Consider the following 15,133-nt stretch of genomic DNA (forward strand, 5'->3'; position numbering starts at 1 on the left):
TTTTGCATTGGTGTCATTTGTGACTGTAATAACTGTTAGGGCAGTTAGAGTTAGCCCCCTTTAGTTCTAATGTACCCCCCTAACCCCCCCAATAAAGGTTTAACCCCGTGATCACCCCCCGTCGCCAGTGTCACTAAGGCTGGGTTCACATTGCAGCGGTTTATGAGAACGAATGTGATTCGCACCGCACTGCAGTGCAAATCACATCCGATCTCTGTGCGATTCGAGTTCAGCCATTCGCCGCACCCGCCGCACCCGCCACACCCGCCGCACCCGCCGCAAATTCGCACGGGACCCTTTTTTTGGCCCGCAGCAGAATCGGATCGCATGGGTGTTCACACCATGCGATCCGAGTTTGCAGATCGCACTGCGATATGCGAACTGATCTGGGGGTGTCAGTAACATTTCACTGACACTCCCAGCAGTTCGCATAGGGCAGTGTGAACTGCCGCCGGGAGGCATGCGATGCGGGAACCCGCCGCGGATTCGCGGCGTTTCCGCATCGCTCCAGTGTGAACCCAGCCTAATAAGCGATCATTTTTCTGATCGCCGTATTAGTGTCACAGGTGACGCTAGTTAGGCAGGTAGGTATTTAGGTTCGCCGCAGCTTTTTATAGCGCCAGGGACCCCCATATACTACCGCATAAAGCCCCCTGATTGCCCCCTAGTTAACCCTTTCACCAGTGATCACCATATAACTGTTACAGGTGACGCTGGTTGGTTAGTTATTTTTTTATAGTTTCAGGGCACCCGCCATTTATTACCTAATAAAGGTTTAACCCCCTGATCACCCGGCGGGTGTCATTTGTGACTAATAACTGTTAGGGCAGTTAGGGTTAGCCCCCTTTAGTTCTAAGGTACCCCCCTAACCCCCCCAATAAAGGTTTAACCCCGTGATCACCCCCCGTCGCCAGTGTCACTAAGGCTGGGTTCAGATTGCAGCGGTTTGAGAACGGATGTGATTCGCACCGCACTGCAGTGCAAATCACATCCGATCTCTGTGCGATTCGAGTTCAGCCATTCGCCGCACCCGCCACACCCGCCGCACCCGCCGCAAATTCGCACGGGACCCTTTTTTTGGCCCGCAGCAGAATCGGATCGCATGGGTGTTCACACCATGCGATCCGAGTTTTCAGATCGCACTGCGATATGCGAACTGATCTGGGGGTGTCAGTAACATTTCACTGACACTCCCAGCAGTTCGCATAGGGCAGTGTGAACTGCCGCCGGGAGGCATGCGATGCGGGAACCCGCCGCGCATTCGTGGCGTTCCCGCATCGCTCCAGTGTGAACCCAGCCTAATAAGCGATCGTTTTTCTGATCGCTGTATTAGTGTCACAGGTGACGCTAGTTAGGCAAGTAGGTATTTAGGTTCGCCGCAGCTTTTTATAGCGCCAGGGACCCCCATATACTACCGCATAAAGCCCCCTGATTGCCCCCTAGTTAACCCTTTCACCAGTGATCACCATATAACTGTTACAGGTGACGCTGGTTGGTTAGTTATTTTTTTATAGTTTCAGGGCACCCGCCATTTATTACCTAGTCTCACTAGTGTACCCCTAAATTTAGGGGTGTCTACTTTCCAAAATGGGGTCATTTGGGGGGGGTTTGTGCCATCTTGGCATTTTATGGCCTTCAAAACTGTAACGCCCTTAGAAAGCCTGAAGGCGGTGCTTGGTTTTCGGGGCCCCGTACGCGGCTAGGCTCCCAAAAAGTCCCACATATGTGGTATCCCCGTACTCAGGAGAAGCAGCAGAATTTATTTTGGGGTGTCATTTCACATATGCCCATGGCATGCGTGAGCAATATATCATTTAGTGACAACTTTGTGAAAAAAAAAAAAAAAAAAAAAAGTTTGTAATTTTCCCGCAACTTGTGGCAAAATATAAAATATTCCATGGACTCAACATGCCTCTCAGCAAATAGCTTGGGGTGTCTACTTTCTAAAATGGGGTCATTTGTGGGGGTTTTGTGCCATCTTGGCATTTTATGGCCTTCAAAACTGTAATAGGTAGTGAGGAGTGAAGTCAAATATTTACGCCCTTAGAAAGCCTGAAGGCGGTGCTTGGTTTTCGGGGCCCCGTACGCGGCTAGGCTCCCAAAAAGTCCCACATATGTGGTATCCCCGTACTCAGGAGAAGCAGCAGAATTTATTTTGGGGTGTCATTTCACATATGCCCATGGCATGTGTGAGCAATATATCATTTAGTGACAACTTTGTGAAAAAAAAAAAAAAAAAAAAAAAGTTTGTAATTTTCCCGCAACTTGTGGCAAAATATAAAATATTCCATGAACTCAACATGCCTCTCAGCAAATAGCTTGGGGTGTCTACTTTCTAAAATGGGGTCATTTGTGGGGGTTTTGTGCCATCTTGGCATTTTATGGCCTTCAAAACTGTAATAGGTAGTGAGAAGTGAACTCAAAAATTTACGCCCTTAGAAAGCCTGAAGGCGGTGCTTGGTTTTCGGGGCCCCGTACGCGGCTAGGCTCCCAAAAAGTCCCACATATGTGGTATCCCCGTACTCAGGAGAAGCAGCAGAATTTATTTTGGGGTGTCATTTCACATACGCCCATAGCATGTGTGAGCAATATATCATTTAGTGACAACTTTGTGTAAAAAAAAAAAAAAAATTTTTTTTTTGTCATTATTCAATCGCTTGAGGCAAAAAAATAAAATATTCAATGGGCTCAACATGCCTCTTATCAATTTCCTTAGGGGGTCTACTTTCCAAAATGGGGTCATTTGGGGGGGTTTTGTACTGCCCTGCCATTTTAGCACCTCAAGAAATGAGATAGGCAGTCGTAAACTAAAAGCTGCGTAAATTCCAGAAAACGTACCTTAGTTTGTAGATGTGACAACTTTTGCGCAAACCAATAAATATACAATTATTGACTTTTTTTTTACCAAAGACATGTGGCTGAATACATTTTGGCCTAAATGTATGACTAAAATTGAGTTTATTGGATTTTTCTAATAACAAAAAGTAGAAAATATCATTTTTTTTCAAAATTTGCGGTCTTTTTACGTTTATATCGCAAAAAATAAAAATCGCAGAGGCAATCAAATACCATCAAAAGAAAGCTCTATTTGTGGGAAGAAAAGGACGCAAATTTTGTTTGGGTACAACATTGCATGACCGCGCAATTACCAGTTAAAGCAGCGCAGTGCCAAAGTGTAAAAAGACCTCTGGTCATTTACCAGCAAAATGGTCCGGTCTTAAAGTGGTTAAAGAACACCTGTATCTTTGGTACAGTTGTCATTTTATTACTTGCCCACTTCTTCTAAGTGCATCTCACCAGGATAAATACTTATCAATCCAGTAATATGCACTATCCAGCCCTCCTCGAAGCTCCCCTGCTGTGTTCCCTTTCTAGTGTACATGTGTGCTGAAACTACATTCTTTCCTATGGGAAAGCCATACTGTTTTAAAGGATCAACAATGGCAGAGCTAATTTGTATACTTTGGAAACAATCCAAGTCACAGCAAGTATGTCACATACTACCAGCCCACCAGTCTCATGTGCTTGTAGCCACAGAAAATGGGATGCATGAAAAAAACAATCTTAAGGGACACAGTCATGAGATTAATGAGATTAATGGAGGCTGCCATTACTGAATTCTCCTTGAAGACCTCAGTGCTGTTCGAGTTGCTGAGTTGACCTAGAGTGAGTTTAGAAATTAGCAGTTCTGAACTTTTTGCAACATTCATTCACAGCATGTTTGTTTCAGAAATATGTCTGAAACATACTGATGTCAGATACATTTAGGCCTCTAGAGTTTTCAGATGTAGATCTGTAGTGGCAGCCCCCATATTTCGCTCATGAGATAGTCGCTTTAAGTCCATTTTAATTTATTGAAAAAGTAATACGTTAAAACCACACAGAAAACTGTTTCAGGTGAACAATAATACATCAAAGTTTTTCCTGTTAACTCAAGTATGACATTATAGCTTGATATAACATTTGAAATGATAAATGATAACCCAGCTTAAAGTGTTACTATACCTACAATAGTAAAATCAATCTGTATATGCAGTAAAGCATGCTTGTTATGCTCACTGTGGAACCTAAGGGGTTATCCTTCGCATTGTGTAAAAAAGCTGCTTGATCCTGTCTTCTCTTAACCTCCCCTTCTTCCACTGTCCCCAATATATCTGCTGATAGAACAGACCCTTGGGGGCAAGCTGCACATGCTCACTTTGGTGTGTATTGCTAGACAGGTTTTTGTTTCTTGGGAGAGTGCATGTGATCAGCACAGAGCCAATCAGCACTGTCCAGACAGAGGGTCAAGGGTTCTGCAGTCTCATAGGACAATCATGTGAGAATGAAAACTCCCCCTACAAGCTATAACCAGACACTGATAGAAGTCACAAGATTGCTATATACTGCTGATCAGAAAGGGTATTTAGCTATTAATATTTAGTAAAATAATTGCATTTCCATGTTCTGTGTACTGTGGGAGACCAGATATAGTGATTGTAGGCTTCTGGGTTTAGTAACACTTTAATGAATCAGACCTGATGAGTGCAACATGGATTTCAGAATATTATATTATTTATAATACATCACCAATTTTAACAAAATATTCTTAGGAAGAAAAAGAACGAAAAAGGCAGCATTGCCGCCTGGTCCCTGGGTGACTAAGCTACACCTGGCTGACAATGGGATTGATGCCATGGGGGTGGAAAAGGAGACCGGTGTTTTGGAATTTTCTCAGCTGCTGAGCAGGTAAGCACTTTGCATGTATAGTAAATCCTTGGATTGCAAGCAGAATTTGTTCCAGAAACATGGTTGTAATCCAAAGCACTCATATGTCAAAGCAAATATCCTCATAAGAAATAATAGACACTCAGATGATTCGTTCCACAACCATTCGTTCATAAGTCCTTCAGTTTATAGTCCATATAAAAAGATGATAGCAATGTGATAGGTTGTGTAACCATAAAATATCCATCCACAAATGGCAGCCTCTACAAGGGGATTAGAAGCAAAATCCAGCAGGAGCTACAAAGTATAAAAGAGAAGAGAGGCGCCTCTAAGTTTAGCAATATGGTAACATTCAATGAAAGCAAAGGTGGATCCAGAGTCAAGTTTCTGGAGGGGCACTGCCAGAAAATAGGGTGTTGCTTACAGAACTCTATTTAACGTATCAAACTGTCCTTACCTTGTTTAAAACAGTGACACTTTTATCATTCCAGATTAGATTATTACATTACAAACAGACAGGATAGGTTTAACCACATATAACCTTAGTATTACAAAAATCATAAGCAGTTTGTATACTTCTAACAGAATATTAACAGACAAAATATTCACAAACAATATAAAATTATGTGTAAAAAAACCAAATAGCAGAACCCAAACATTATCACTCTCCACTGTCTCCAAACACACACAACAGAAACATTTAATTTGTAAGTTACATAACATGAAAAATTCACAGAATTAGCTCAAGTCTTCGTTTTCCTTCTTTGGCAAACAGCTCAATAACTCGGTCAGTATTCACAGGAATATCTCTACGAATGTAAAGTAAACACAAGCCATTTAACCGGTCCTCCACCATTTGTGAACGAAGCCATGTTTTAACACAACGGAGATTTGAGAAAGATCTCTCTGCTGTGGCCACACTTAGCCCCTGTACACACGGTCGGAGATTTTGCCAACCAAATCCGTCGGATTTTGCCCGTCGGATTTAGTCCGACAGATTGTGTCCGAAACTGTTGCATACACATGGTCGGGCCAAGTTGGCGAAAAATCCGATCTTTCAGAACGTGATGACGTAATTTAGTTACGATGGGACTACATTCAGGCTAGTAGCCAATAGCTTTGATGTAGGAATTTGATCTGAGCATGCGTGGCACTTGGTCCGATGAAAATGCTCTACACATGATCGGATTAGGTCCGTCCGGCCCAGTTGGTCGGGAAATATTTTCAACATGTTGGAAAATTGGTTCGGACGGAGATTCGGACGGAATCAGTCCGATGCATACCACACACAGTCGGATTATCTGACGACACGGTCCGATAAGACTCATTCCGACAGATTCAAGGGCTTACAGGAAGCGTAGCTAAGATCAGAAGTAAACTTCTGATGGTTGGGAAGAGGTCCTGGTCACACAAGTCCAACACTTCAAGAACTGTTTTTGGAATTTCCTTATGTTGTGATAACTCTTGTTTCCACTTTGTAAGCCATAGACTTACTTCTCCCTGCAGCAATGTCTCCATTATCTTCTGCTTACCATCAGCTAGAAGAGGGTGGAAATGCTTTTTTTTTCAAAAAGTACATCTGGCATCAAGATTTGAATCTGGAAACACTGCATCGAATTTTCTGGAAAACGAGTTTTTAAATCATTAATAATGTTGTCCAGCAAGGGAATATACAACGATTTCCTGTAGTATTCTTCAGTTGATTCTACATTGTAATTGAATCTGTGCACTTGCCTGCCTACAAGACGTGGCAATTTTAGTTCTACTCCAAGTTCTGATGCCAATTCTGTCATCAGCGTTACATCGCATATTCTCCATGGTTGCCATGTTATCAGTCAAACAGTCAGATGCGCTTGTTAAATCAATTGTTGGGGATTGAAGGAAGCGACTCAGAGGAAGGGTTACTTTCAGAACACTGATGAGTGAAACCAAGGAAAATATGAAACCAAGGAAAATATGAATTCTGCACTGCACAGAGAATGAATGAGAGTAGATGCTGTTGAGCTAGTGCTTGAGCATTTCTATTGAGATATTGCAGATAGTGCACTCACCACTTTTACAAGTCCATCTGGAAATCTTATGAGAGAATCATGGCGCTCTACCCATCCAGTTTCACAAAGACTGGTAAGCTAAGAGCCTAATTCCTGCTTTAAAATAAAATGACACTTTGCTGATTGGTTAAAGAATGAAATGGTTGATTTAACCACTGCTACTGCATTGTGAACTGCTGACACTTGTGAGGACTTTGAAATTGAATTGTTCAGACAATGATTGTAGCAAGGGCATCTGCAACTTTTGGGTGCTACACAGTGAATCTCTGATACAGCACCAGCCACCTCTGAAAACTTAACACTGCAACTGTCTGTTCCAATGCCAACACAATGAGTGATGTCCAGGAAGAGGTTTTTAATTAGTTGGATAACCATCTGGCCTAAAACCTTTCCTGTAAGCCTTGGTTCTGAACCTGAATTATCAATTCCTGATTCCTTCTGGGTTGCAAATTCATAAGCATCTACAAATTTTATAAAATCTTCACAAATCGATCCATTGTAGACATATCTAAAGTTCAGTGTAAGTTGTTCAGTATAGGAAATGCCTGCAGTTTCATCAAATATTATACTAAAATAGCAAGCCTCTTTAATTCTAGCTACAATGACATTACTGATTTCATCACCACAACACCCGATTAAATCATTTAGTGTGGATTTTGAAATGTATGTAGCGCGAGAAGATGCAGTAAGGAGGTGCTTCTTTAATACTTTGTCTCCAGATGCAACACGGTACCTCAGCAATTCCCGAAAAGTTGCCACCTCCGGGGTGGAGTCATACATTAAAGCACCATCATCTCGGTGGCCACGCAGAGGTATATTTTGTCTACCTAAGAATATAATTGACTCAACGATAGGACAAATTCGCTCTCGGTTCTCTTTCACTTTCTGAAGTCGATGCAAGTTTGTTTGATTAACAATTTAATTTTCCGGCGCATGGTAGATTTTTAAAAATACATTTCCTTCAAATATACTCTCCTGGTGATAAACAAGCCTTGCATGGACTTCCAAATCTCCATCCTTGCCCTTAAGCTTTTTAAAATTAGTAAGGGGCTTCATTACCAATTTTCCAAGGACCATGCCTTTGTTATGGCCACCTTTCCGATGTTGTGCAAACAATGCACAATACTTGCAAAACAATCTCTTTTTGGCAGGTGAATACACTAGCCAAGGAAAACTGTCAATATGTTGTTTTGACAAGTATCTCTTTATTTAACGAGTTTCTCCATTCTTGGAAGTCATGTTCTGAACAGAGAAAGGTAATTCATATCCAGGAGGAGGTTGCCATGGATTTTCCAATAGCAAGCATTTCGTATAGTCTTAGGCCGCGTACACACGGGCGGACTGTCTGACGGACTTGGTCCGCTGAAACGTGTTTCAGCAGACAATCCGCTCGTGTGTGGGCTTCAGCGGACTTTTTCAGCGGACAGTCTGGCAGACTAAGTCTTTCGGAATTTCCATAATATTGTCCGTCCAAACTTGGTTTCAGCGGACAGTCCGCTCGTGAGTAGGCAAGTTGGACGGACTAAGTATAGCGCATGCTCAGAAAGGATTTACACGGCCGAAGGTTGCATTGCAGTGTATTGGACGTCGTATTTCTAGTCCCGTCATACGTGTTGTACACGTCATTGCGCAAGCTTTCAGCGGACTGTCTGTTCGTCGTGTGTGGTCAAGTCCGTTCATTCAAAAGTAGGACGGACTGTCTGTCGGATTGTCTGACGGACTTAGTTGGACGGATAGTCTGCCCGTGTGTACACGGCCTAAGTCATATAGAAGTGCTACTATTGGCTTTTCTCCTGATGACTTTTTTGCACGGCACTGAAGAAAGAATATATAGTCCTGCAGTTCACTCTTTCTGACTGATTTTGCTGTTTCTATAATTAAAGTACAAAAGTGCACACTACATAAAGTAATTGGCTTTTTAGAACAGCACTGCACACACATTGTTGACGTGTACATGTACCATAACTGAACTGGCCCCCTGTTTAAATATTGCAAGAATACATTGCAGACATGATACATGAGATAATCAGAGACTGCAGACATGATACAAGAGATGACCAGAGACTGCAGACATGATACAAGAGATGATCAGAGACTGCAGACATGATACAAGAGTTGATCAGAGACTGCAGACATGATACAAGAGAGCATCAGAGACTGCAGAATTGATACAAGAGACAATCAGAGACTGCAGATATGATACAAGAGACGATCAGAGACTGCAGACATGATGCAGGAGTTGATCAGAGACTGCAGAATTGATACCAGGGACAATCAGAGACTGCGGACATGATATAAGAGACGATCAGAGACTGCAGACATGATACAGGCATTGATCAGAGACTGCAGACATGATACAAGAGATGAACATAGACTGCAGACATGATACAAGAGATGATCAGAGACTGCAGACATGATACAGGAGTTGATCAGAGACTGCAGACATGATACAAGAGATGACCATAGACTGCAGACATGATACAAGAAATGATCAGAGACTGCAGACATGATACACGAGATGACCATAGACTGCAGATATGATACAGGAGATAATCAGAAACTGCAGACATGATACAAGAGATGACCAGAGCCTGCAGACATGATACAAGAGATGATCAGAGACTGCAGACATGATACAAGAGATGATCAGAGACTGCAGAATTGATACAAGAGACAATCAGGGACTGCAGACATGATACAAGAGCTGATCAGAGACTGCAGACATAATACAGGAGATAATCAGAGACTGCAGACATGATACAAGAGATGACCAGAGACTGCAGACATGGTACAAGAGATGATCAGAGATTGCAGACATGATATAAGAGATGATCAGAGACTGCAGAATTGATACAAGAGGCAATCAGAGACTGCAGACATGATACAAGAGTTGACCAGAAACTGCAGACATGCTACAAGAGATGACCATAGACTGCAGACATGATACAAGAGATGATCAGAGACTGCAGACATGATACAAGAGATGACCATAGACTGCAGATATGATACAAGAGATGATTAGAGACTGCAGACATGATACAAGAGACAATCAGAGACTGCAGACATGATACAGGAGTTGATCAGAGACTGCAGACATCATACAAGAGATGATCGGAGACTGCAGACATGATGCAGGAGATAATCAGAGACTGCAGGCATGATACAAGAGACGATTAGAGACTACAGACATGATACAGGAGATGATCAGAGACTGCCGGCATGATACAAGAGATGATCAGAGACTGCAGACATGATACAGGAGATAATCAGAGACTTCAGGCATGATACAAGAGATCAATGCAGCCTCACCAGTGGCCATTAAATGCAGCCTTATCAGTGCCCAACAGCAATTTTAAAAAAATTGTCAGGGGTTCTAATGATCAAGTCTGTCGGTCAGTTTTTCAGGGGGACCTGACTGGAAAGGTCAAAGCATTCCTATAAACAGGCAGGTGTAAATGGCCCATTTATACCTGCCTACCTCCTCTCCGATTTGCTCTAAAAAGAATGGAAGGGGATCTGTCCTCTTCTGTGTTGGAAAATCGGATTAGAAGTAGTTGGGTGTAAACAGACAGTGGAGTCCGTTTACACCCAGTCGATCATAGAGTAGAGCAGGCTTTGTCTGTGTTTGCTCTTCAGAAACTTGGCGGATACAGATGTGTCATCCGCCCACTCTGCTCTAATCAACAGGGGATCTGCCAGCCAATCCCCTACCGCCCCGTGTGAAAGGGGCCAAAGGTTCTTCCTAAAATAACAGAAACATTGGTTACATTGTTTTCCTTGTAAACTCACCTGTTCTGTTTCCTTTAGGTTATAAACTTTTGTACCATGAAATACCAAAATATTGCATAGAAACCCTGAAAATCTTTGCTCAATTGCCATGTCAAAGTTTTAAAATTCAGTGTTAGATTTATTGATTTAACAAATGTTTAAAAAATGTAAATATAAAAAATTAATTCAGGTGGCCAGATTAAAGCACTGTTTGCTCTTCTGCAGCTCTGCATTTAAATCAATATTCTGCATTATAATTAGATTAGCCACTTGCTGACCAGCTGCAGTACATATACTGCAGCAGGTCTGCTCTATTGCACAACTACATACCTGTAGGCCATTTTGTGCAATAGCCAGCAAAGGCGTGCGTGCTGATTGGCCAGAGGGGGAGACAATTAGCGGGTCTGGCAGAAGCGATGTCCGCCAGCCACCCACGATCGCTCCCCACAGAGATAGAACTGCGGTCTGCAGATGTAAACAAGGCAGACCGCCGTTCTGTCAGAGATGAAAGGAGCGATCTTGTGTTCCTGCTAACCAGGAACACGGATCACTCTGTTCATCTAGTGAGTCCACCCCCCACACAGTTAGCAAGCACCCCCTAGGCACACCGTTAGTTAACCCTTTGATTGCCCCTGATGTTAACCCCTTCCCTGCCAGTGTCATAGTACAGTGACAGTGCATATTTTTTAGCACTGATCACTTTATTAGTGTCACTGGTCCCCAAAAAGTGTCAAAAGTGTCAGTTAGGTGTCCGATCTCTCCACTGCAATGTTGCATTACAGCTAAAAATCACTGATCGCCACCATTACTAGTAAAAAATAATTAAATATAAATGCCATAAATCTAGTTTGTAGGTGCTATGAATTTTGCGCAAACCAATCAATATATGCTTATTGCCATTTTTTTTTTACCAAAAATATGGAGCAGAATACACATTGGCCTAAACTGAGGAAGACATTTTTTTATAGCAAAACATATATATTTATTTTTTCAAAATTGTCACTCTTTTTCTGTTTATATCACAAAAAATAAAAACTGCAGAGGTGATCAAATACCACCAAAAGAAAGCTCTATTTGTGGGAAAAAAAGGACATTTTATTTCGGTACAGCATTGCACAACTGCGCGATTATCAGCCAGTCAAAGTAACACAGCGCAGTATCACAAAAAATGGCCTGGTCATAAGGAGGGGTAAAACTTTTCAGAGCTGAAGGGGTGAAGATTGAACAAGTAAAGACTAAGGCCGCGTACACACGGGCGGACTGTTCGCCCAACTTTGTCCGCTGAACAGTGTTTGGGTGGACAGTCCGCTCGTGTGTGGGCTTTCAGCGGACAGTTTCAGCGGACAGTTTGACGAACAAGGTTTTTCGGAAATTCCGTAAAACCGTCCGCTGAAACCTTGTTTGAGCGAACAGTCCGCCCGTGTGTAGGCTTGTTCGACAAACTAAGTTCCGCGCATGCTCAGAAAGGCTTAACACGCCGAAAGTTATAATGCAGTGTATAGGACGTCGTATTTTTCGTCCCGTCGTACGTGCCGTTCACGTCATCGCGCACGGTTTCAGCAAACTGTTCGTTCGTCGTGTGTGGCCATGTCCGTCCATGCTAATTTTGAGCGGACTGTTTGCCGAAACTGTTTGACGGACAAAGTTGGGCGAACAGTCCGCCCGTGTGTACGCGGCCTTAAAGGGCATTTTTTTTTCATACATAATGGCACACATGCATTTTGCGATTTGTCACATGACATTCATTCATACTTTTACTCACGTTTAGTCAATTATTTTGGTGCTCTGGTGAGGGGAGGAGTTCCCATGCTGGAGCAATGGAGTGGAAATGGATGGGATGGAGATGGATCCAGTAATCTCAATAAGTCTTCTTCCTGTAATACTGTATTCAATTCACTATGCAGACTGTGCAAGGTGGAGAAGATGGAGGAGGTGGGTGGAGCCAAGACTAACTCAGGGGCGGCAGAGGCTTGTAGCTTGGACAAGATGGAGAGGGAGGAGGGTGCCGGTGGGTGGGGCCAACACAGTCAGGGGTGGAGAAAGAAGAATGCTAGCGCTCTGTAGTCACACGCTGGACATGCTGTTAGCGGTGGTTGGAACTGGAAGAGTGGAACCGATATGCACAACACACACTCAGTCTCAGAGTCTGTACTCTAAAGTTGCTACTGCAACTGTTCTCTCCCCTGTTCTCTTCTCCAGCAGCTCCTGTTACAGTGAGTCACGTCGGCTCTGAGAGTGAGACTCGAGTCTGACGTGACTCACTGATGTCACTCGTTGCTAGACGCCAGGCGACCCAGGCGTTAGCAACGAGTGCAGAGGAGAGGCCCCAATCACCTGTTCCTCCTCCTATTCTTAGTCGAGTCTCTCTCTCTGCGCCGTTGATCGGCTAATGGATGTGACAGAGACTCGGCAGAGACAGCGGCAGCCGCGGCAGAGGCAGAGCTTGTGAGAATATGAGATGTCAGTCAGACTCAGTGCTACTATTTAGAGGGGGGCAATTGCACTGTTGCCCCCCCCCCCGGATCTGCTCATGAATGAAAGTACAAAATTTTTAGCAACTCACACGATTGATGATTAAAAGAGGCTGTTAGGTACCTGGGTGGTGAGCCTGACTCGACGGAAGAAGACCTCTCTTATGGCTCTGGTTCAAGTCCCACTGGAGTGAGAACAGTGGTACGAGAGCACAGCGGGGTAGGAGCATCTGGCTGGATGCAGCAGCAGATGCAGGCGGACCGGGCGGACCTCCAGATGCTGGAACCACAGGAGCTGGTGGAAGCAGGAGACGGCTTAGCAGAACTGGCAGCAGAGGCAGGGCAGGCAACCCGGTGAACCTGGAAGGCAGTAGCGGATCCTGGAAGGTCTCAGAACGAAGATACTGACAAGACAGGTCAGGCAGGCTGGGACTAGCAGACAGGTGGTAGGTTCAGCAACAGTAAGCAGTCCGTAACAAGGTCAGGCAAGCCGAGGTCGGGGCAGGAGAGGGCAGCAGAGTCAGACGGAAGCCGGGTCAAATAATCAGGAATAAGCAGGCAGATAACGGGGTTCTTCAGGTACTAGCTGCAGAAAAACAGCACAGAGCATCTGCAGCTATACCTTTAAATAGGGCCACTGGCGCCAATCGCGTTAGCGCGCACATGTGCGCGTGCCGCACGTGCACGCGCGCGCCTGGGGTGCGCAGTGCCGCGCGCACCCGCGCCGATGCCCAGGCTGCCTAGCGGCGCGGGTGCGCATGTGCGAATGGCGGTCCGTTCGCAAAGTGCGAGCGGAACCCTGACAGAGGCGCATCTAAGTATGCAGGCATCTGGGTTAAAGCTGACCATCCTACGCACTCACCTCTGTCAGTCTGCAATCATGACCGGGAAGACTACTCTACAGTAGAGTGATCTGAAATGGAAGCTTGAAGCGCTCTTGGAGCACAGCTTGGAAGGGATGACATCGATGGTTGTGTGGAGGACGGTCTATGTGGACAGCTTTACCCTGGATGTCTGCATACTTATATGTGCCCGTTTTAGTCATCAACCATGTGAGTTGCTAAATGTTGTACCTTTATTAAATGTAAAAATATACTGCTACACTTAGAGTTGCCTCCCTTCTCTTTTATACTCAGACGCTACTTTTATATCAGTACATTGCTCATTTATCAAGTCAAAATTTATAAAAAAAATGTGCTTGTCTTGCAGAACACTCAGACCAAGTTACTCTCAATCCAAGATTTTACTTGTACCTAGGATGCGGATATAATGAGTACACAGTGCACAATACCATGTGCACGCTTACTTTACACTCTGTACAAAATAGAAAGGCATATATCTTTCCTTTACCACCCTTTTTTTTATCTGCCATGGAAACTTCTAGTTGACTTGGATCGGAAACGGATGACATTTTGTCAAACTTTAACCACTTGCCGACCGCCGCACGACGATGTACGTCGACAGAATGGCACGGGCAGGCATAAGGGCTTACATGTACGTCCTTGCCTGCCCGCCGGTCGGGGGCCCGATCGGGCCCCCGCCCGGTGCCTGCGGCGGTCGGTATTCGTTCGGGAGCGATCCCGGACGAGGGGACGGCCATTCATTCATGGCCACCCCCTCGCGATCGCTCCCGACGAATGAAAATGTCCCGTGACATCACTTCCTCTCCTGTAATGTAAACACAGGAGAGGAAGTGATGTATTCTCTCCTCCGTGTCGGTATTTTTCGTTCCGGCACCGAGGAGAGAGCATCGGTGAGTTGCACAAGCACTACACTACACAGTAGAACATGCCAGGCACACTCACACCCCCCCTTTACCCCCCGATCACCCCCCAATTACCCCTGCCCCCCCAGTCACAGTGACACCAATTGCTTTTTTTTTTTTTTTTTTTTGCATTGGTGTCATTTGTGACTGTAATAACTGTTAGGGCAGTTAGGGTTAGCCCCCTTTAGTTCTAATGTGCCCCCCTAACCCCCCCAATAAAGGCCACAAATTCGCACGGGACCCTTTTTTTGGCCCGCAGCAGAATCGGATCGCATGGGTGTTCACACCATGCGATCCGAGTTTGCAGATCGCACTGCGATATGCGAACTGATCTGGGGGTGTCATTAACATTTCACTGACACTCCCAGCAG

General features: G+C 44.4%; 1 protein-coding gene across 1 annotated transcript in view; it reads left to right on the forward strand.

Annotated features, from left to right (window-relative positions):
- LOC143988747 (uncharacterized) overlaps window positions 1–15,133 on the forward strand; it is a 78,460-nt gene that overhangs the window by 29,790 nt on the left and 33,537 nt on the right. The window contains exon 8 of the mRNA XM_077488571.1: window positions 4,593–4,728. Coding sequence (XP_077344697.1) covers window positions 4,593–4,728 — 136 coding nt within the window. The remainder of the gene's footprint in view (window positions 1–4,592; window positions 4,729–15,133) is intronic.

Source organism: Lithobates pipiens, unplaced genomic scaffold, assembly GCF_037356315.1.
Source record: "Lithobates pipiens isolate NorthernLeopardFrog02 unplaced genomic scaffold, aLitPip1_a1.2 Scaffold_18, whole genome shotgun sequence".
Classification (NCBI taxonomy): Eukaryota; Metazoa; Chordata; class Amphibia; order Anura; family Ranidae; genus Lithobates; species Lithobates pipiens.